The sequence below is a fragment of the Meriones unguiculatus genome, chromosome 4, assembly GCF_030254825.1.
Source record: "Meriones unguiculatus strain TT.TT164.6M chromosome 4, Bangor_MerUng_6.1, whole genome shotgun sequence".
Classification (NCBI taxonomy): domain Eukaryota; kingdom Metazoa; phylum Chordata; class Mammalia; order Rodentia; family Muridae; genus Meriones; species Meriones unguiculatus.
This window is the reverse complement of record NC_083352.1, coordinates 13,940,368-13,963,858: the sequence shown is the minus strand read 5'-3', so window position 1 is coordinate 13,963,858 and position 23,491 is coordinate 13,940,368. Positions and strand designations below refer to the sequence as shown.

Sequence of the window (23,491 nt, the reverse complement as noted above, 5' to 3'; positions counted from 1 at the left end):
AAAGTCAAAATCGTCCTTCTTGCTAACAATGGGATTATCTGGAGCTTCGGATGAAAATGGTGCTATTCCCTGTTGAGCCCAGCTCTCCAGACGTTTGTTTAATCCTCACTTTGGAGGCTGTACCAAGCCCTTGAGATGTATAAGTCCCTGTAAGAGTTTTAAGAGCGTTGGTTTTTTGTTTTCTTTCTCTTTCTCTTTTCTGCTCTTTTACACAGTTGTATGTAGTTTAAGATCACTCCTTGACTGTTGCTGGACACCTTGGAGTTCCAGCCCAGAGCTTAGGTCAGAATTAACATTTGTGTTCATATTCTGGGGTATTTCCATTGGTGGATAAATAAATGTGCTTTCCAAGATTGGCCCACGTGGAGAGCATTTTTTTTTCTCCAGTTACCACGACCATCACCAGTCTGGACCCTGAAGCCCTAGGATGCCCCTTAGATGCTCAGAATGGCAGGCTCAGCCTTGTCCTCTGCTCGTGAGCCTGTGTACTTCATCTCCAGAAAGGCCCAGTGTTCCAAGTGCTTTCTCCATGGTCTCATTGTATGTCACTGACAAAATGCCAAGTTAAGAGAAAAGAAAAAGCTAAGATGATGGCAACAGAGTGTGACACTAAACAACACCTTCCTTCTATTTCAGGGCCCTGTGTGATACCCCACAACATTCAGAATTCCCTGAATTCTGTCCCTCATGCCCCCCCATTAGGATTAGAAGAAAGATGAAAAACCATTTTAAAAAAGAAACACTGGAACCATCATGTGGAGGAGTCTTATTATCCAGAAAGAGTTCCTTTTTGTAAGCCCATCAGCAGGTGTTCCCTTGCCTGGGTGAATGAACAGCCTGTGGAGACACAGACTCTATTTGCTTTCCTCAAGTGTAGATGAGAGATATGGAGGTGCGGTTTTATCTCACCTTAAGAGAGAAGGGCCATGAGTCTACTCTCCCCAGCGCCCAGCTTGGTGGGTTACTACTGTACCCGCAGTATGAAGCTCACTCCAAAAGCTGTGCAACCTCATCTCCACGTTCTGGGGAGGGGTCCTTGTTTATGGTGGTGTGTGGTCTTCCAGGATGAGGCAGAATAGTTATTCTGCCTTTGGGGATGGTAGTGGTGAGGAAATCCATTCTGGAGGTTTCTTTCAGGTGGGTTTAGTAGGATGAACATAGCCACAAGAAGTCATCTTAGCCCACGTAAAGAGAGAAGCATGAGCTGCAGGCACACGAGCTCTTGAGAGACAGTCAGTCCAACTGTCCTCAACAGTTATGCTGATGTCATCATCTCTTGGAGGCATTTGTCCTCAAAGAAAGGGGGGAAGAGGCAATGCCCCCTTCTCTCCCTTTCTCTCCCCTTCCCCTCTCTTGTGTGTTTCAGATCATCTTTGCTTTCTTTCTTTCTTTCTTTCTTTTTTTTTTTTAATATCAAGACCTCACTCACTCACTGGGTTCAAAACAGGACAGACGTCACCCAGGAAAGTGCTACTGGCTGCTCCTTGGGATTGCAACAGGGCTTTCTGGGAAATCCACATTTGTATGGGTGGATCTGTAAATGACAGCACATCGCTTTGATCACAATTGGAAGCAGATGAGTCATCCAGAAAGAATGAGTTAGAGCTAATGCTAAGCGTGCTAATGTGGGAACCACTAACTCCAATAAAGCCTCTCCCCTACATTATAAGGTTGCTTGCTCAAAAGCAAAATAAAAGCCCACAAATAAATAGTCACACTAACCTAATTCAAATGTGTGTTTAGACTTAAAATGATCCAGGAATTAAATCAATAGCTAATGAGATCTTACTTGTAAAAATGGGAGGTATATGGCTATTGGCCAGATACTAAATTAAATTAAGGATTACTTCTTCGTGTATATAAACAGGACTGTGATGTATGAGGGAATGTTTTTCTAAAGAAACATATGATGTGATGATTAGGAAAAAGTCTAATAGATTTCTTTCTTTTTTTTTTTTCAAGACAGGGTTTCTCTGTGTAGCCTGTAGATCAGGCTGGCCTCAAAGTCACAGAGATATGCCTGTCTCTGTGTCCCCAAGTGCTGGAGACTCAGGAATTTTTTAGTTTTTTTTTTTCTGGGCTGCAATGGCATGTACCTTTAATCTCAGCACTTGGGGGGCATACAGATCTCTGAGTTCAAGGCCACCCTGGTCTACAGGTTGAATTCTGGGAGAGAAATCCTGTTTTGAAAAAATAAATATGTAATTTTAATTTTTTTTCATGATACTAGAGAGTGAACCATGAGCCTCGCATGTGCTGGGTAAATGGTCTTCAACAGAAGCTCCTCTTCCACAACTTTGTTTTCTCCCCCACCGGATTGAGATATGGTCTCTCTAAACTGTTCCGGCTGGCCTCACAGTTATTATGTAGTTCAAATGTAGTTCTCCTGAGTAGGTGGGGCTACTGGCTGTTCACTGCCATTCCTGGCTTAGCTGAGATCCTAAACGTCCACAGAAAGAGAGGTGTTAGGGTTTTGGTTAGCAGAGGCTCCTCTGGGAGACGGAGGGCCAGTGCTGATGAGCCTAGTAGACTCAAGCTAGGTCTTTGGACACACACAAACGTGGGTATTGGCATACCATCCCCCTCCCTTCTGCTTCCTGGTTGCCAGGAGGTGAGGGACTCTACCTCACCACACGCTCCTTGCTATGACAGACCCACAAAATGGTGGTGCCCATTGATTCTCTGAGCCTTGAGCTGAGATAACCTTTCTTCTTTGACACACTGAAAGAAAATGAATGCATTTGCTTTTTGCAAAAAAAGTGAGGAAACTGGGCAAATAGAGAGGATGGAGTATTCTTTGAGGCTGAGTTTTCAGACAATTATCTCTCCACATTCAAGTTTTGTATGTGCTTCCCTGGCCTGGAAGAAACAGCTTAGTGAATGAGCGAGCTTTTCAATACAAGCCAGCATCACACAGGAAAACAAAGTCTCGAAAAGGGGTGTGACATTAGTTGGCTGCTCTCCAGCCTCAGAGAGGAATTTGTTTATAACTTGCAGCAGCTCCCTAACCCAACCCTGCCATTCCCTGATCCATCAGAAACTTCCTCTTTGGATCAAACTGTCATTACTGATCAATCACCGGCTATGTTTAAAAATGCCTCTAATTACAGAGTAGGCTAATGGTGACCAGAGAAAGGCAGTGGTGAGGGGAAGTTAGTGTTAAAAAAAAGAGAAATAATTAATATAATTATTAATTTAACTTTAATTAATATAACTTATTTTCCCTGAGGAAAAAAATGCTCATCTCTCAGTTCTTTAAATGGGTTATGTTCTGATTACTGTCAATGGTTTTCTAGGTTAAAAATGAACCACTTGATTGTGGAAAAGACAAGAGATCTCACTCAGCCAAGAGCCACCAAGAGCAATAGGGAGATGGTGGGGAAGACTGGAGCCCCACTGTTAGGAGTCTCATAATAGAGTCCACAAAGCAAACTTGACCTATCTTCTCTACAGTCACAGTGTCTTAGAAAGCCAAGAACCACATCCCCAAAGGCTATCAAGCCCCATGGGGTTGCATGTCACATGGTGGCCAGACCAACCACTCACTGCTTTGTTCTTGGTGGGCATAGGGAGACATGTTCAGGTAAGATGTTGCCAATTTACTGCTTTCTCTGGAAGAGGAAACAGCACACCTACCTGACTCCATGCCTATCACGTTGGGTGGATTGCCGGAGATTTTCCAGTAAATGATTCTCATTATTGTGCAGCAATTTGGAGAAACCTGAGACTAGACCCATGTTCTGACCTGGAAGAGTGTGGGAAACCTTGGCTTGGCCCACGTCCTGTTGCAGCCAGCAGCTGAGTATGCCCAAGCTTAGATGCATCCATGTGACATTGATTCCCATTGGGGCCTAAGCCTGTTGCCAGACTCTGAGATGACTAAGTTAAAGCTCTGAGGAACAGGCAGGTAAAGTCACTTGTGAGTGGTAAGAGTGTTCCAGGGTAGCCTGGGTTTGTCACACCTAAAGAAGTAAGGCAGGAAACTGCCCTTTGTGTCCAGTGTAGGAGGAAATCTTCTGGCGCTCCCCCATTTGCATAAGAGACACTGAGTGTGCTCTCAAAGGGCCACTCCTTGGCAAGAGAGGTTAGGCTCTCTGTGTTTCATCACTGTAATTACTGGGGTTCTAGTCAGTGTAGAATTCTACCCAGGAGCCAGCACCTGGACCTATATAAGTCTCTGGGCTCAGCTCCCTCTTCGTCTCTGCAACTCACCTGGCTTCAGTCATGAGGATCCATCACCTTCTCTTTGCGTTTCTCCTGGTGCTGCTGTCACCTCTTGCAGGTGAGGCAGGGGAATAGTGTGGTTCCAAAGGGAAATGGGAGACAGTGTCTTTGTCTCTATCTCTCTCTCTTTCCTCTCTCTCCCTTTTCATTCCTCCTCTCTATCTTCCTGTTTTCTTTCTTTCTTCTAAGCACATTTTAGACAATGTGTACTGTGGGTCTACTAACATGAACCAAAGACCCTTTCTTTTTCACTTTGAAGTTGCCTAATGTAGACTCTTTCTGAGCGGATTGGCAGCACCTGTCTTCCATTTCCTAACACCTCACGCTAAACTTGAAATGAGTCTTGTATAGGTGACTTAAAAAAAATAATAACCCAAAGAAAGATTGGTTCTTATCTGAGGAAAAACGGATTCACTTAGAAACCTTTACACTTGAGGTTCAGAGTCTCTGCTTACTCTAGTTTGTCCTGCAGAATAACCAGCCCAGCCTCCATCTGAGAACTTCCTGCCCCCCCCCCATGGAGGACCCTTATGCACACACTTTCTACAGCAGGATGAGGCTGCCAGCTCAGGGGAGGCCACTGAAAACAGCTTCCCAAACTCTGTCTTAATTGTATTTTCTGGGAAAGATTAATTTTCTCTTAAATTACGGGTACATGTGTGTATCTGTGTATGTATATGTGCTATGGAGTATGGTACCCACAGAGGCCATAAAAAATAGATAGGTGTGGGCTGTCTGAGATGGTACTAGGAACTGGTCTCAGGTCTTCTGTGGGACCAGCATGCACTCTTGACTGCTGAGCCATCTCTCCAGGGTCCAAATTGTATTTAATCCTTGACATTAGGGAAACAGAATAAAAGGGATAGACAACTCAAGAGAAGGGGCTAAAACAAGCCAGAGAGAATGTGAAATGAAAGAATGAAGCAAATGCCTGAAACTGCACCAGACAGTTTTTTTTTTCTTTTGAGTTTTGTTTTCTATTGTAACTTAGGCGTCAAGTTATCGTTAAACAAATTGTATATGACAAGTTTCAGGTCAAATACTTAGTTAACAATAGGTAACCAGAAGTTTAATTTTTTAGTTAAAAATAGGAAGATGAGCCGGTGAGTAAACGTGTTTGTTGTGCAAGTTTGAAAATCTGAGTTTGGATCTGCATTGTCCATGCAGAAGCAGAGACAGCTGGTGCACATCTGGAATGCTAGCGCTGGCAGGATCTCAGGGACCCACTGCACACCTGCCCAGTGACTTCCGGGTTCAGTGAGAGGCTTTCTGTCAAACACTGAGGAGGGGAGCGATTGATGAGCACATCTTATGCCAACCTCTGGCCTCTGTATGGGTGTGCACACATGTATATGGACCTGCGCGCACACACCCACTGGCTGTTTCTGATACTAGGACAAGGGGCGCGTGTTCGGAGAAGCAGAGGCAAACGTGTGAAGCAGCTGGGGACTCACACGGAATCCTTACTGAGCCTCTGACTGCCCTGAAAGCTGCAGGCAGTCAGGCGTGGAGCAGTCCTGTCAACATCGGGGTGCCTGGGCCAGCACCCCCTTACAGCTGCAGTGCCAGTCTCTGTCAAGAACCATATTAAACCCTGATGAAACAGAAGTCCCAGTCTCAGGGGTGGGGGTGGGGAAGTGGGAGGAGGAAGCCTGCCGGGACTTTTTCAAGATAAAACCACATGGATATGCATTTCTGATAGGATGCTTTCACTCTAACATGTTTTCTTCTTACTCATCTTTCAGCTTTCACCCAAAGAATCAACAATCCATTAACTTGTTTCACCAACGGAGGCATATGCTGGGGTCCATGCACTGGGGGTTTCCGGCAGATTGGCAATTGTGGCCTCCCTAAAGTCAGGTGCTGCAAGAAAAAGTAAACAAGAAGACCAAGAACCATTGAGACAAATAAAACTCCAGAGTTTGTTCCCTCATGAAGATGCACAAAAGCTTAAAACAAATTAAAGTACTTTGCTTAAATAGTTTGTTTCCTTGTGGGCTGAATTCTAAAATCTTTTTTTTTTAAATTTATTTTATTTTATTAATTACACTTTATTCACTTTGTATCCTCCCAATAGCCCCTCCCTCCTCCCCTCCCCATCCCACACTCCCTCTCCCTTCTTCACTCATGTCCCTCCCCAAGTCCACTGGTAGGGGAGGTCCTCCTCTTCTAAAATCTTTTTTAAATTAAATGTTTATTTTTTATTAATTACAGTTTATTCACTTTGTATCCAGCTGTAGCCCCCTCCCTCATTTCCTTCCAATCCCACCCTCCTCTCTCATCTCCTTCCATGCCCCTCCCCTAGTCCACTGATAGGGGAGGTCCTCCTCCCCTTCCATCTGACCCTAGCCTATCAGGTCTCATCAGGACTGGCTGCATTGTCTTCCCCTGTGGCCTGGTAAGGCTGCTCCCCACTCAGGAGGAGGTGACCAAAGAGCCAGCTACTGAGTTTATGTCAGAGACAATCCCTGTTCCCCTTACTAAGGAACCCACTTGGAGACTGAGCTGCCATGGCAGAAGTCAGTGACAAAAGCAGGGCTCTCTTATGTCCTTCTGCCTCTGGTGTGGTGGGTGATTTCCTATAACCAGCACTCATCCTGCCCCTCTTTCTGCTTTCCTTTGCCTCCTCTCACCTCCTAGTTTCATCCACCCAAACCCAGTGAAAGCCACAGAAGGCAGCTCCAGCTTCCCTTTGGCTTGTGCCTCTTAGTCAATTGTGCCTTCCATGGTTGTGGTTAAGTCTTTAACACACTCTTTGATGATGAGAGCTCTTGCGTGTGGCATAATTCATCTATGTACCGGCGACCGAAGGGAAATAGTGCATCATACGTTATTTTAAGTTGAACGGCCAAGTTAAGCCAATAAAGAGGTTTTCTTATATGTAGACTTAATACAAGGAACTTATGAAGGAAAACAAGACCTTATAGAAAGCAGAATTAAGAGCAGGGGGAAGATGGAAATGAGATTATAGTTAGGTAGGAAGAGAGTCAGCCTGTCTTAGGGCTGTCATTCCCCCTGGGGCGTTTACAGTGTGATGGACTCTGTGTCCTCTCAGGCAAAGCTATTTATTGCATAGAATCTGTCTGTGCATCTAAGTCAGTTCCAGCATGACACCATAGATTTTCTACACTCTGAGACTGAGTGAAGAAGTGAGACCTCAGAGTAAAAGTATTTCCTCTGGATAGATGCAATTTTTAAAGGGAGCATTGGTCAGGTGATTGAAGTGTAACAAGAGATAAGATGAAGATATGAAGATAAGTTTCATAATGTGAATGGTGTATGCCTTTAGTCCCAGGCAGATCCCTGTGAGTTCAAGGCCAGCCTGGTCTACAGAGTGAGTCCAGGATAGCCAAGGCTAAGACAGAGAAACCCTGTCTTGAAAAGCAAAAACCAAGAAGGTAAGGGTCTGAAGAGAGGGCACAGTCAATAAAGAGTCTGCGGTGCATGCCTTCAGACCTGACTTGATCCTCAGCACCATGTCACAGGCCAGGACAGCAGCACATCTGTAATCCTGGCACCTGGGGGTGATGGAGGCACATGGATCCCCAGAACTCAATAGTCGGCCTGCCGCACCACATGCGCGAGCCACGGGCTCCAGGAAAGGTCCATCTCAAAAGATAAAAGTAAAAGGCAGATTCCTTGGAGAGATGGTTCATCAATCCAGAGCACCGGATACTCTCAAGGACCTAGTTGGATTTCCCAGCACCTACATGGTGTCTCATGACCTTCTGTAGTTCAGTTCCAAGTGATCTAACATGTTCTTTTGCCTTTCCAGAAGCCATACACACAGTACACACAGTTAAAACACCATACACATAAAAGTAATAATTCATAATAATAATTTTAAAAATAAGGTAGAGAGTGATTGAAGAGAACACTTGACTTTGCCTTCACATGCATGTACACATGTATTCAACAACATAAACAAATGCTTTACAAAACGCACGCGCGCACACACACACACACACACACGCACACACACACACACACAAATGAAAGTGTTTTTTAAAAATATCCACAAGCAATGAAGGATTTGATTTTTATGTAAGGACAATATCTGACCTTGTGTTTGCGCTACTAAACCCAGACACCTCACTTTGATGCTAGGCTCCCCAGATACTGTCCTCAAATAATTTTTTTTGATAATTTGTAATTTTCATCTATAACAAGCTTGTTGTTTTACTGATACTCAGAGTCACGGTCTTAGGTTGCAGAAATAAGGTGGAGTTTATTGCTGCAAGTGAAATAGTAACTCTTGTCTTTAGAGGACGGCATGACTGGCTAGGTTGGTTTTTCTCAGTGAATTTCACCTGGCAAAAGGCTTCAGTGGCTGTTTTGTTTTTAAAGTCAAGACCTGTGATTTCATAGGTAAAAAGGATAAAAGCAAGAAAACGTTAAGCAGCTTTATACTTCTAAAAACTAAAGGACCATTTGCTTTTCTGACATAACCAGAGGTAGAGGGTGCACACATAGAAACATCCATACACATGGAAACTGAATAACTCTCTGCTCAATGACAGCAGGGTCATAGTAAAGGCAATATACAGTGAGCCTATAGCCAACATCAAACTAAACAGAGAGAAACTTAAATCAATCCCACTGAAATCAGGGACAAGGCAAGGCTGCTCACTCTCTCCATGTCTCTTGAACACAGTTCTTGAAGTCCTTGTTAGAGCAATAAGACAATTAAGGGGATCAAGGTGATAAAAATTAGAAAGGAAGAAATCAAAGTATCACTATTTGCAGATGATATGATAGTATACCTGAGTGATCCCAAAAACTCTACCAGGGACCAGGGAACTCCTACAACTGATAAACACCTTCAGCAAAGTGGCCGGATACAAAAAAAAAAAAAAAAAAAAAAAATTCAGTAGCCCTCCTGTATACAAAAGACAAATGGGATGAAAAAGAAATTAGGGAAACAACACCCTTCACAACAGCCACAAAGGACATAAAGTATCTTGGTGTAACTCTAACCAAGCAAATCAAAGACTTGTATGAAAAAATACTTTCAGTCTCTGAAAAAAGAAATAGAAGAAGCTATCAGAAGATGGAAAGATCTCCCATGCTCACGTCTTGGTAGAATTAACATAGTAAAAATGGCCATGTTACCAAAAGCAACCTATAGATTCAATGCAATTACCAACACAATTCTTTACAGACCTGGAAAGAAAAATTCTCAACTTCATATGGAATAACAAGAAACCCAGAATCGCTAAAACAATCCTCTACAATAAAAGATTGTGAGTTTTTATAGCACTAGAATTTCCCAGTGAGCCCCAATTCTCAAGGTTTCTCTACATGGTTGCCTGTTTGAACTTAAGCTCAGTTTGCTTTTTGTAGATAATGATGTTGTTAGCCAGGCCCCAAAGTAGGCAAAGTATAAGGAAAAATGACCTGCCTCCTCTTGAGTCTTTGCACAGTGCTGTGATGCTCACTAGTACTTCTTAGGAATCTTCCTATCTTATCCATTTAGCTAAAGATAAAGTCTTCAGCGATTAGTGCATTAATTTTTACCTCCTGGCATTTTATAAATTCAACAAGACATAAAACAATGTTGGTTTTCATCCTCATCTGAAGGCTAGTACTTATAGACTGTTTATTTCTTTACCAAAGCATCTTGTTTTTGTTTCTAGTGATGAGCTGATTACACAGTTTGTTAGATGATTTCCTTGGACATTAGGCTTCATTTTTAATGAGTCTCTGTGGGGCATGTGTGCTTTCACAGTCTTCATGATACTATATTTCCAAATGTTCCCAACATAGCTCACTCTTCCATCAAGAAGTGGTTTATGGAAGCTTCCCTTGCTTCCCAAATAGGCTATTGCAGTTGTCACAGCTGAGAGGGTCTCTGTGTTGCTAAAGACCCTTGATGTCATAAGAGATGGCAATCAGGCATGTGTTTCTCTGGCTGCCGGGATACAAGGCTTGTGATGTGAGCCTTTACCCATGCTATGCAAGTCCTGGTCACTTTTAAGTTACTATGTTTGAGAGCCATCTGGAGAAACCATGAGGGGAAAAAGAGGGGTGCCCAGTGATGCCTCAGCCCTCCTCCCTCACCCCCTTTCTAACATGCGTGTGAGTTTTGAGAGGCTTCTGGGTCAGCTTCTGTCAGTTCATGAGCACCCTTTCCACCAGACACCAGTTAGTCTCAGTCTACCCCAAGGGCTATGGCAGATTTTTAAATGAACTAGTTAAGTCTTTTATAAAATCTTCAATTACAAGCTTGCACGCTGAGGTTAGTTCCACTGGGGTTTCCCTTTGGGCTGACTGTAACTGATAAAACTTTAGCTTGTGTGACCAACATTTATCTCAGAGGACAGGACAAAGCCAGATGTAAAAGCAGTGTGGTTATAAACCCTAGATTGGCATTTCCTGACTTCTGAGTAGATGGCCTATTCATTCATTCATTCATTCATTCATTTCATTCTGTCAGGCATGTGGTGTTTGTGGGATTCATGGAAGCCATTTTCTATTGATTACCCTTTTCTGTTTCACTGTGCTTGTGGATTGTTTAGTCTTTTTGAGACGCACCAACCTAATAGGACAATAGAGCCAGAAGACACACTAGAGATGCCAAGAAAAGCAAGGAGAGGGGCCTGGCTCTACCTTGTATGGCCACTACTGAGTGTATCAATGTGAAAGTCTTTGGCACTGTGTTACCCCTCAGGTACTCTGCACTGCTTTGCTTGACTATTCAGTGAAACAGCATGAAACAGGTGTTCCACTAGCCCCACTTCCTCCTCCTTCCTTTTCCCTCCTTTCTTTTCTCCTCCTTTTCAGGCCTGACTAGTCATCAGGGTCATAATGCATGTTTTATGAGGCCCTCCCTCTGCACATGGCTTTCCTGACTCCTAATTGTATCATAATTGGGCACCTGCTCCCAAGCCGCTCTGCCTCAGTGTACAGGCAGCACATCGCCTGTGGTGGGTAGAGGGGACCAACTGCTAGGTAAGTCACTGCGGGAACCATCTTGTGGCAAAGAGGAGGGGAGGAGACTATCGGGACTGTTTTTCATTTGAAAATACAAGAGAAAGACACACACACACACACACACACGCACAGAAGTGTGGACAAAGCTTATACCACATGCTTTCTTTTCTTTCTTCACTCGCTATCGCCTACATGCTCGTGTCTGCTCGTCATTTGTGTGTCAAAATATGATCTCTGGCACAGCAGAGTTAGGAAGGGAGATTTTGGTGACTTGATTAGATAATGAACAGATTAGTTCCCTTCTGAATGAGGCAGGCTTAGTTAGGAGAAGGCCAGGGAGGAAGTAAATGTTTTCCCACAGGGACCCTGAAGAGCAGGGTAACAAATCCTCTCCAAATCTCTCAAAATCCAGTAGTCAGCACAGTAGAGTCAGAAGGTAAAGGAAGTAATTCCATCACCAAGCTAGCTTTACTCTATACCCTGCTGTGTTGGGGGCTTTAAAAGAGAAAAACAGGTGTATTTTCACAGCTGAGAATAGATAGGCTGAAAGCCCTCTACAGAGTCTCCCTTGAGATTCAGGAATCCCTGCCCTGTTTCTGTGGGATGCACCGTGAGGAGTGAGGTTCAAGGTGAGGGTGGTTTGCCTTTACTGAAAATTTGGAGATACATTCCAAACGGTAGCAATGACTTTCGAGGAGGATCCAGGTGTTCACTACTGCCATCTCCGATCTCAGCCTCCCACTATGTTCAGGCTAAGAAGGGAAATGGAAAATAGTAGGAAATGCAGAAGGTAGCCTGCACCTCAGTAATCCCCATGTACCGGAAAACCACTGTGGTCCTGCACTGTTTTTTGTTATTTCCAGGGGTTGGGGATGGAGAGGAGAGATACTGAGCATGCAGTGCAGGAATATGCTTGCTAAATGAGAGGTTTCTCTGCAGATGAGGCAGCAACATCTGGTTCCCAGCCTGACTCTTGTCCCACAGCAACTATCAGTAATAAAGCTTGAAATCTTGCTTCTCTTTAGATGATTACTCATTTCGTAACTTTGCTTTAGCATCTCAACCTATCATAGTTGACCCTGCCATGGCCCTTCCCTCTGATAGAAAGAATGACTAGACCTTTTGTACCCTATAGTTACTCTCTAATCTTGGGTGTGTTCACATATGTACATGGGTAGGATACATGTGTACACACACATACATACACACACACACACACACTGTTCCTGTAGCCATGTTCTCCAAATATTACTGTCTTAGCAAGAAAAAAAACCCTGTAATTTTTGAAATGGATTTAGGCTCAGTATGACCTGCCTTACCTTGCTTGAAGAAAGTACCTATGTCACATGAATGCTGCATCAGCTAAATGCCACATTTAAGACTATGCAATATGCCAGGCTCAGTGGCACATACCTGTAATCCCAGTATTCGGGGAGGCAGAGGCAGGTGGATCACTGTGAATTCAAGGCCAGCTGGTATACAAAGCAAGTCCAGGACAACCAAAGCTACACAGAGAAACCCTGTCTCAAAAAAACCAAACCAAACAAAGACTATGGAATGGAAGTTATTTAAGGAAGTTCTCTTATTGGAGCAATGGGTGAAGTTCAATATTGTTTTATTAAGTGAGAAACCTGCTAAGTTATGTTACTATTTAGAAGTGAAATCCAGTGGAGATTTGTTTATAATTCTAGTTCTTTTCTAAGATTTTATCCCACACAGCCAGTTCCCCTACTGATCTTTGACTTAGGGACGGAAAGAGACACAAATTATCTTTATTTAGTTTTAAATTTCTCCCCTCCCCCCGTTTTCTGAGGCTGCTTAGTTTTCATATAAGGAAACATATGCTGAGGTTCCTTAATCCTTTTGCAGTTTATTCTGAAATTCCGAAGTATGATTTCAGGTAAAGCTAAATAAACACCATCCCAAGTCCCATTGCTGGAATTTAGAGAAGGAAGCTGGCCATATAATTACTCCCAGTGAGAAGAGGGGCTGGGCCCTTCGAGAGTGTGTTGCCACACACTTGTGCGGCAAGAACAGAGGAAGAATGAAAGCTTTAGAGGAGAAGTTATTTGCAAAACATCACTCAAACAATGAAAGGCAAAGCAGGCTTTGATCCCAGGCTTATCTAGCTACACAGTAAGATTTCTTTCTCTCCATTCACCAAAGACCATGGCCTACTTCATAGGTAGAGCAATTTATTTGATGTCAGTATCTCAAGCACCCTTGACTCCTCACTAGGAATGTCACTTACCTGTGTGGGGCAGCCATGAGTAAGTGCTTAGGGATATATGTGTTTCTGGATTCCCTTCCTAGTTCCTACTCTCTCTCCTTCCACTTCTGTCTTAGTTCCTTCAAGATGTTAAAACAAACTAGAATTAATTGGGAAGCATGCACGTGCCCATGGGCACACATGCACACACTCTGGATCAAGCTTGTGTACACACACACACATGCACACGCAAACTTCATTCTTATAGGCATAGAGGTGGAGAACCCCATGATAAAGGTGTGGGTAGATCTATTTTGTAAAGACATGGATCTCTCTAATGAGGGCCCTGATCCCAACACTGACTCTCACCCCATTCCTTAGGGCATTTCAACATGGAGTTTTTCAGGCGACACAAACACAAAGCCTGTAACACTTCTTTACCTCCTTTCTTCCTTCTTTCCTCTGCCCATCCATTCATTCAGCCGTGTACCGATGGCTTCGATGCAGCAGCTTCTGGTCCTGTAGGCCTCACCAGCTGTGGTCCATGCAAGAGCTGGCCAGGGAGCCATGGAGCCTGACCTGCATAGGAATAGCCTTTCTCAATTGGTTTTCACAGAATACGGAAATCAAATAAGGAAAAAAGGGAGTTTCCGTTTACAAAGATCTTTTCTGGTTTTTAGCTTCTGAAATGGGCGAGGTGTATCACTATAATGCCAGCACCTGGAAGAGAGGCAGGTGATTCACTGCACGTTTGAGGTCAGCCAGTGCTACACAGAGAGACCCTGTCTCAACAAACACATCCAAAACCAAACACAAGTCCTTTGAATCACAATTAGAAACAAAACTGATTTGAAAATCCTGGCTTCCTGTAAAGCTTATTACGTAGGGTTTTGTTTTGTTTGACTTAAGACAGGTTTTTACCAGGTAGCCCATGCTGTTCTGTCACTCACTGTATAACCCAGATTGGCTTCAATGTACAATCCCTCTGCCTTTTACCTCCTACGTATTGGAGTTTCCTCCTAGCTGAGTCATTCCAACTCCCCTAGATCACCAGTTGACATCCATGTGCACTGAAGAAGGACACCGCCACTTCCTCCTTCCACCCCAAGAACTCATTTCTCACCATGAGGCTGCTATTCCTTCTTTTTCTTCTTCTCGTGTGTTTTACTCAGACAATTTCAGGTAAGCTCTGACCCCACCTGGATGGGAGAGATGGGATGGCAGATGACTTTGCAGCCTGGAGTAAACCAAACGAATTCAATTATAGAAACAAAATGCATAACAACGACAACAAAATACTATCTTGATGTGGCTATAAGAAGCATGGTGGATCTAGTTGCTGGTGCCATCAATTTGACAGACTTGGCATCATGTTGGTGAAGCCTCTAGGTGTGTCTATAAGAGATCATCTTAATTATGCTGGTTGATAGGGGAAGACCATGCTCTTCCTGGGCAGTGGTTCCTGGACTGTATCAGAGAGGAGGATGTAAGCCGACCACAAACATGCATGCATTTGCCCCTTTCTGTTTCTTTACTTTGATGGAACATGGCAAGCTCCCGGAAGCTTGCCCCTCTTTGCTTCTTGACTTGACGTCTACCATGGGACCGTGTTTTAATTGTGAGCTAAAATGAAGTCCATCTCTCTTCAGTTGTGATGGTGTGGAGAACTGCTTCACTGTACAACCAAAGAAAGAGAAGCTCAAAGCAATAAAAATATCTCCCTTACGTTATCTTTAACTGGTGACAACTAATAATTGTGACACATTTGTAATGCGCCTTTCAGGTTACAAATCACTTCCAGGTGAATAAAAACAGCAGCACCAGCACAAATAGTAATAGTGACAAACGATCCCGACCACTTTCTCTTCCCAAACATCACTTTTTAAAAATTAAATATCTGTCAGTATTTTATTTTTAATTTTGTTGACTTTATTACTGACTCAAGGTGTAGACACTCAGCGAACTTTACACACTTAGAACAGGCATTCAGATCAGAAGCTGTGGTGGAGCTTCACATTAAATCTTACGCTTTCAGCATTGAATGTATTTTCTGCACTTGGCCATTACCAAACCAAAAAGTGCCTCAACAGGATTAGAAGTAGAAAAACAGCTTTATGTCTTCTTCATGTCTCATGTCTACTACCTTCATTCAGTCTTTCCTCATCGCCTTATACTTAGTATTTTTTGTTCTATTCATGTATGTACATTTCTTTACATACACTCATGCACATATACACACACACAGATTCTGCATCAGAGAGAGAAAATGTGTTTTTTTTTCTTTTTAATATTGTGTTTCACTTAATATTGTATAAGTCCATTCAACTTTCCTGCAAATTTTTATATTTCATTTTTATTACCTTTATTATGTCTGTGGAGGAGGCACTGGATTCCTCTGGACCTAGAGTTATAGGTGGTCATAAGCAGCTTGATGTAAGTGCTGGGAATCAAACTTGTGTCCTCTAAAAAGTAGTTAGTGCTTTTGACTGCTCAGCCATCTTTCTAGTCCCTAAATGCTTAGTCTCTAAATATCTTCTTTTTTGAGGCAGATTTCCAGATACTATGACTGGCCTAGAACTCACTATGTAGACCAGGCTAGCCTTAAACTCAGATCACTCTCCTCCTGAAAGCTAGAACTGAAGATGGACCACCATGCCTGGGCACAAAACAGGCTTCTGTCATATGATAGCTGCTTTACTGTTTGCAGCAATAGTTATAGAGTATTTCATAACTGTTATGTAGAAATGACAAAACTTGCTTCAAGCCATATAGGTGATAAAAGTAAAAATAGTTCAATTCTGCAGATAATAGTGTTAAATACCCAACAATCTTAGGTAATAAGTTCATTATACTACAGGTAAACAAGGATTGCTTTTCATGTGAATATGATTCATGCAGTATTTGAGGTTTGCTTATTCTAAAAACTTAATTATTATTATTAGTTTTTTGAGACAGGGTTTCCCTGTGTAGCCTTGGCAGTTCTGGACTCACTTTGTAGACCAGGTTGGCCTGGAACTCACAGACATCTGCCTGCCTTTGTCTCCCAAGTGCTGGGATTAAAGGCTTGTGCCACCATGCCTAGCATAGTTGAATTCTTATCTACCTGAAAATTCAGATTTAGTGAGGTGGCCTTTTATCTTACTTGGTGATCTTATATGAAAAACCAAAACCAAAACAAACAATATTCTCAGCCTTGTGATCTTAAGACAACAAAGGGAGTCATCCTTGTTGAGGTGAATCCCCTCAGGTCACAGGGGTACTCTGCTCACTGCAATCTATCAGTTCACACTGACAAAACAGCTACCACCATGGCTGTTGCCAGCTACTGAAAACAAAAACAAAAACAAACAAACAACACCAAACAGTTTCACACTAGAAGTTAAGGACTCCATCCCTCAGAGGCATCATTTTTGTTCAAAATTGACTGACTGGGTTCATAGCTACATGTACTCAGGCAAAACATAAGATAATCATATTTTTGTGTCAAGACAGCAGCTTTTGAACAGCCTAAAGGAAGAGAGAGGGGAAGATGGATAGAGGATCGTAGCTAGCTGATGAATATATTCATGCAGGAAAGATATGGCTGTGAAGTGGCTACGGATAGAAGCATATGTTTATATCTGCATGTTCATTTTTGTTTTCTTCTGGAAAAGCCTACTTGTCTTCAGTGGTAACATAAGCTATATTTAGAACCAGAGTGTCTCACTCCCAGTTGCTGTGTTTTCCGTCACCTCAAAAGGCCACAGGTTTTGGTGGAAGCAGTATTCAGTGTTCCTTCGTGGCTGTCTTTCATTCTTTGGCTTTCTTGACTTTGGACAGGGTTTGGGGCCTCGTCTCCTCTCGCCCTGATCTCTCCACGGCTCCATACCTTCCTAGCCTAACTCTCTGGCCCACTGGACACATGACGCTCTCTCTGTGCAAAGGCATCTCTGTGTATGAAACCCCGCACCACACCAAACAGGGGAGGCATACCCCTCGACCACCAGCGACACGCCACTTCTGTCAAGCACTCACTGTGTATTGCTCGATATTTTCTGCACACCCGCAACAGTTTGCGCGGTCTAGGAGGAAGGCACGTTAGAAAGGCTTTATACAGAACATGGGAAAGGAAGTAAACTACACTCGCGTTCCCGGAACAAAGTCATCTGAGGTGCTTTCTCCCATCCAAGCAACTTCAAGTGAAAATGAAAATAAGTTACAGGCACCTCAGGCTTCCTGGAGGCCCGGGAAATAAAAACCACCAGATTCTGAGGGTCACATGGCTTTAGCTACCACAGGTCACCTCCGCCTTTGTTGTGAAAACAACCACAGAGAGTAAGCGGGGGGGGGGGGGGGGGGGGGGGGGGGGGCGTGGCAGTCTCCCAGTTGTCTTCTTCAAAGACACCCACATGTGACTTCATACACTCTCAAATGATCCTCCTTGCCTGGCTTTTCTTCTTAATAGCCTGCCAATGAGAAAATGGTTACAAGCTCAGGCCACACCTGAGCCATCAGAAAGTTAGTGTGGGTCTCGTGGACTGTTCTGCCCTCCCTGGCTAGGCACGATAAATTATACTATCTTTGGTTTAATGAAGCCTTCCTTGCTTGCTTCTTCACTACTCCCTTCCCTTTTGCTTTCAGGGCGCAAAAGAAATTTGAAATATCATCTGTGTGAGAGAATGGGTGGCATTTGCAAACATCAGAGGACCCATGGATGCTCCATCCTGCCTGCAGAATGCAAAAATCGATACAAACACTGCTGCAGGCTCTAACGGCAGCTTGCGGGCGCGCGCAGCGCAATGGAAGAGTAGGCGCCTGCTCCAATCTCCGTGTAATAAAGGCATCATCATGTGCACCTGTTCTTTCCAAGGGAGTAAATTTTAGGTGACATGCCAGTGAGCTTGAAAATGGAGAATGTGGTGGTGGTGGTGGTGGTGGGGTTGGGGTTGAGGGTCCAGTGTTTCCAGGCTCGTGGCCTCTTATTCAAGAAATAAAAGGCTCACGAAAATTTGCAAAAAGGGCAAGGAAACTTTGCTGAAAGTTTGGGGCTAAAAGCAAATAAGGGTGATGTTTGAGATCCCACTTCCTGCCTGCCTTTCTCATGCACACAGTGAGGTGTGCATGGCACAGTTTGTGAAAAGCCAAAACCAGGTAATCTGTGGAGCTGAAACACCAGGCTGAGCAAAGTTGTCAGTGACAAGATTGAAACAGATGAGGGTGGTTTGAATGGGGCTCACCCCTGATGGCTTGTATGTTTGAATGCTTGCTACCCGGTTAGTAGAACTGTTAGGAAAGGATTAGGTATGTGTGGGGATACATATGTGTATAAGTGTATTCACTGTGTGTGTGTGTGTGTGTGTGTGTGTGTGTGTGTGTGAGAGAGAGAGAGAGAGAGAGAGAGAGAGAGAGAGAGAGAGAAAGCCAGAGGCTGGCTTGGGTACTTCCTCTGGTACTCTTCACCTTATTGTTTGAGATAAAATCTGACTAAACCTAGGCCCTCTATTTCAGCCAAACTGTCTGCTGTCTGTCTGTGGGCCCTGGAGACCCTGTTCTCTGACTTTGCCTGGTTGGTGAGGTTACAAGAACTGGCCACTACATCCAGCTTTTACATGGGTCCAGAGATTCAAACTTAGGGCTTCGCAAATGTACAGCAGGGATGCCTACTCCACTGAGCCACCCCCCCCAGCATAAATTATTTTCTATAACTCACTGAGCTACCCTGTGCCTGGTGACCTAAGGAACTTAGGGTATCTCCCTTTACTAGAGCACTGAGAACTCATCAATGATCACCAATAGGGCTTGTTAACAGTTCTGGAGCACCCGATCTTCACAGTCCAGGCACAGTATGGGAAAAAAAAAAAAAAATCCACCCTCTAAAAACCCACTGATGCGAGAAAGAAGATGAATTTTCAGAGGCCAAATGTTACACTCAATGATCTAGATTCAAGCAGGAGACATCAAAATTGAAGATACAACTAAGATGGTTTCAACCTCATAGATCTGCAGCAAGTTTGTGCTGATCCTAAACTGGACACAGGAGGCAGTTAACCAGGGTGGCCATAAGCAAAATCCCCACAGGCTGCACCTTGACCTCGTAGTGGCTCTCATCTCCCTCCCTCCTGGTTTGCACCCTGGACTTGTGCCTTCATTCTACTGCTTGGCAATGTCTCTTCCATGTCTAACCTGTCTCCACACCTGGAAGGTCGGTATTCAAGAGGGCACCAGCCTCTCTCCTCACCCAGTACACTCTGCTACCCCTGTGTTCTCATGGATTCATCCTGCCATACCTGCCACGCGGGATGAGTCCCAGTGTCCCAGTGTCGCCTGCCTAAATCCACACTTTAAAACTCCGCACCACAAGAAACTAATTTCCTGGAGGTGCCCATTATTCAACAAGTCAAAAATGGAAGTTTTCACCCAGATTCCACATCTCTAAAGACCAAACCCCATGCTGCCAATTCTTGCATATGTTTAATTAGTTATTAGCCTCTTGTGACTATCTTGGCTTGAAATGATATAGCTGACAGTGGCCTTATATGTCCTGATTCTGCTGCCTCCACCTCCCAAGAAATGGAACTCCTGTCATGTTCCACCATGTTTGGTTCTGTATTAAGCCCAGCTGCATGTCTTAATCTATACCCCTAGTCCCCAAATATTTCCACCTAAAGTTGTGTAGTATCCCCTGGCTTCTGTTTCTAGCCTTCCAACCTTTCTGCACACCACTAAAAAGTCTCCAGTGTTGCTTTACAGTACAAAAGATTAAATTAGATGCATTTAGCTTAGCATCTGAAGGGCTCCAAAGATAGGCTATTCCTTTGCAAGTTTTGTTTCCCATGTCTTAGTTTCCAAATTCCCCCACCCCTGTGATGGCAGTCATGATTCTGGCATGAAAGCCTTACAGGAAGATATTTAGACCACTTCAACTCTTCTGGATAGTCCTTAACACTTGAGATTCCACTCAGGCATGGCATTATTAGGTCGATAACTTCAATCTACCTATAGATACAGTTTCCATGCCTGTGAGCTCCTGGGTAAAGTTGAGCTTGGGGTTATATCTCCAGCTCACCAGCACAGTTCTGACACACAAAAGGTACTTGGTGGTGCTTCAAAGTTAGTGAGTAATGAAGAGAATGACACAATGAGGTCTCAGTGTTCTGATATAATTCGGGAAGGACAGGAAAGAGGAATTCCTCAGGTCATGGTTCGCACACAGCAGAAGCTCCTGCCAGGGCACAGTCCTGGCATACGAGTACAGTTTGTTTTCTTCCGCAGGCACACGGTTGTAGGAGAGTCACAGTAATGGGGCTCATAATCTGTAGAAGGAACATAAGCTGTTTTAGGCAGAAACTCTCAAGCCCCCTGTGCAGGAATTGATCCATCCAGTAGGGTTGGAACCCATGAACTCACTGTTGAGGAAGGTGATGATGGTGTTGATGAAGGTGCTGATGAAGGAGTCTTTCTTTTGTACTGGACCATTCTGCTTAGTCTCTCTTTCTGGTTTACAGCCTCTAGGAGCTGGTTATAAATGAAAGCATTTTTGTGGTAATTTGCAGAATAAGAATCATCCCGTAGGACCAACATATAATTAAATCTGTATCATACACAACACTAGAGCTCTGTCATGGAGCCTGTATCATATACAACACTAGAGCTCTATCATGGAGCAGCTCAAAAATGCTGTTTGGAAGCAGCGTTCTAAGACTTTACACTTTCTAGCTATCCTCTGAGAGGCTCCACCCACCAACAGATTTGAGACTCACAGCCAAACATTAGGGAGAAAGAGGGGAGCTTGGTGGAAGAGTGGGAGGAAGGATAGAAGGATCTGGAGGGAACAAGAACTTTACAAAAAGACTAAAAGAGTCCATTAACCTGGACCCAGACGTGTGGAGTGGGGGATTACAGAGACTGAAGTGCCAACCAAGGACCAAGCGTGGACTGGACTTAGACATGTGTAGCTGATGGGCAGTATAGTCTTCATGTGGGTCCTAGTAAGGGGAGCAGGGGCTGTCTGCAACATGGACTTTCTTGCCTGCTTTTTAATCACTTCCCTCTGGCAGGGTTGCCTTGCCAGGCCACAGGGGAAGAGGACATATTCAGTCCTCATGCAACTTGATGTGCTGGGGTGGGTTGATAAGAGGGTGAGGGTTCCCTTATTCTGTGGAGAAGGGTAGAGGGGGAAAAAGAGTGGGAGTGTGGGACTGGGAGGAGAGTAGGGAGGGTATACAATTGGGATGTAAAGTGAATAAATCAATAAAGTTATATTTTAAAAAAGACTTTATGCTTTCATCCTCTTGGGGCAGGATAGTATTGATGATATAATTCAATAGCTTGTTTCCCAAGAAGAATTTAATTTTTCTTTTTTTTATATTAAATTTATTTACTTTCCATCCCAATTGTGGCCCCCTCCCTCATCTCTTCCCAGTCCCACCCTCCCTCTCTCTATCCCCTTATTCCCTGAGGGCACCACTTCCCCTACCATCTGACCCCAGCCTATCAAGTCTCATTAAGATGGTTTGCATCCTCTTCCTCTGTGGCCTAGCAATGCCTCCCACCACCACCAGGGAGAAGTGACCAAAGAGCGGACAACAGAGTCCATATCAGAGACAGCTCCTGCTCCCCTTACTAGGGAACTACAGGGAGACTGAGCTGCCTATAGACTACATCTGAGCAAGAAGAATTTTATTAACAGAGATATTAACGTGTATGAAGATATACAATATGCCTCAAACCTTTTGAGGTGTCAGCAACACTCGAACATCCACACACAATTCCCAGGCTCACAAATTCACATTTGGTAACATATGTGGGGTAAGAAAATGAGACTGTAGATCTAGATTTCCGATTCCACAAGTAAAGGATTCAGAATGGCAGACACAATCCGACATGGAAGTTTCCTTCTGCTTCTTACCTGCCCTTCACTTGGAAGAAAAGGAAAGCTCACAGGAAGTGCAGGGCTGCAGTAGCCCCTGTGGGTTGGTTTGTATGTTAGGGACCACCAGCAGAGGCTGTCAACCTCACAGCTCAGTGGATGTCCCAGAGGTCTCTCATCAGCTTCAGAGGAGCTTCCCAGGCTATGCCCATCATATGTGAGAACTAGTACCATGGCTGAATGCAGCATCTACCCATCCCATGCCATAATAACCTGGCCTCAGCCCTATTTCCACAGACCAGTTGGACACCATTCTATCTGCACAGTGAAAGGGAAGTGACTAGAACTGTGCTTGTAGCAGAGCTTCACAGACATGCCTATCACGGGATCCTGTGACAGCATCACTCCAGCATAAGTCGGGAACTTTGTAATATTATTTTCCTCTTCCTCGGTACAAGTCATTTCTACTCAAATACTGTAAGCAAGTGTCTCATATGGAAACTGCTGGGAGCCCTCCCTGTTCCTCCACAGGAAAGCCCCTTGCAGTTTACCACCTACTTGACTGAAAATTAGCTTAGCAAGGAAACGAAACCAGGATCAGTGTTTTGAATGAGACATTATTTCTTATTCCCAGTGGGTCGTTGATAATGAACTGTTTCCATATAAAGGGACAGAAGGACCATGGATGGAGGGGAGAGGACTCCTCCAACCTGCCCCCAAATTCTGAGCTCATTGTCTAGCAGTCTTCTGAACTGTTAGCCTGGAAAGCACATTGAATTCTTAACAGGAAGACACAGGAAGTAAATATTTTATTTTATATGTTTTTAGGGCTAATCATGGGAGGAAAAGGTAAGAGAGCAGGAGGGCTGAGGTGGAGAGATGACATCTAACTTGTTGCAAGGAAGCAAGGTCTGAATTCTCAATGACCTCCCCAATCAAGGAGTCAGAGTGCTCAGAAACCTTATGAGCTCCACTGTAACCTGCAGTCCTGCACCAGGATGTAAGAGATGAACAGTAGGTAGAGAGCCAAACCTCTGTCTCCCTTCATCCCACACTCGGCACTCTTTTCTCAAGACAGGGAACATAATTGTCTAAGTTTCCTCCAAAGTGCCATGGCTCCAACTGTGTGGAGCCATTCTCTAAAGGGCTCTGAGCTTTCTCTTCCTGTCTTTGTAGCCAAACCTCAAGTGCAATGTCTCCAGGCCATGGCTAACGGTAAAGACTGCTGTGATTCAACGCCACATCAGTAGAGGGATAAGAAGAGCATTGGCAGTGTG

At 44.0% G+C, this 23,491-nt stretch overlaps 2 protein-coding genes across 2 annotated transcripts; both read left to right on the top strand.

Annotated features, from left to right (window-relative positions):
- Positions 1–4,109: 4,109 nt before the first annotated feature.
- LOC110566871 (beta-defensin 4) lies at positions 4,110–6,203 on the top strand. Its single transcript, XM_021664776.2, has 2 exons — positions 4,110–4,282; positions 5,970–6,203. Exons 1-2 carry the CDS (start codon positions 4,225–4,227, stop codon positions 6,101–6,103), a joined length of 192 nt encoding a protein of 63 aa, XP_021520451.1. The 5' UTR covers positions 4,110–4,224; the 3' UTR covers positions 6,104–6,203.
- An 8,206-nt stretch (positions 6,204–14,409) lies between these two features.
- On the top strand, positions 14,410–18,117 carry LOC110566877 (beta-defensin 33-like). The gene is made up of 2 exons (XM_021664782.2): positions 14,410–14,548; positions 17,987–18,117. Exons 1-2 carry the CDS (start codon positions 14,491–14,493, stop codon positions 18,115–18,117), a joined length of 189 nt encoding a protein of 62 aa, XP_021520457.1. The 5' UTR covers positions 14,410–14,490.
- Positions 18,118–23,491: the final 5,374 nt, after the last annotated feature.

Coding starts and splice junctions, on each gene's coding strand:
- LOC110566871 (XM_021664776.2), top strand. CDS start 4,225: ATGAGGATCCATCACCTTCTCTTTGCGTTTCTCCTGGTGCTGCTGTCA. Junction 4,283..5,969: donor GCTGCTGTCACCTCTTGCAG/GTGAGGCAGGGG, acceptor CTCATCTTTCAG/CTTTCACCCAAAGAATCAAC.
- LOC110566877 (XM_021664782.2), top strand. CDS start 14,491: ATGAGGCTGCTATTCCTTCTTTTTCTTCTTCTCGTGTGTTTTACTCAG. Junction 14,549..17,986: donor TTTTACTCAGACAATTTCAG/GTAAGCTCTGAC, acceptor TTTTGCTTTCAG/GGCGCAAAAGAAATTTGAAA.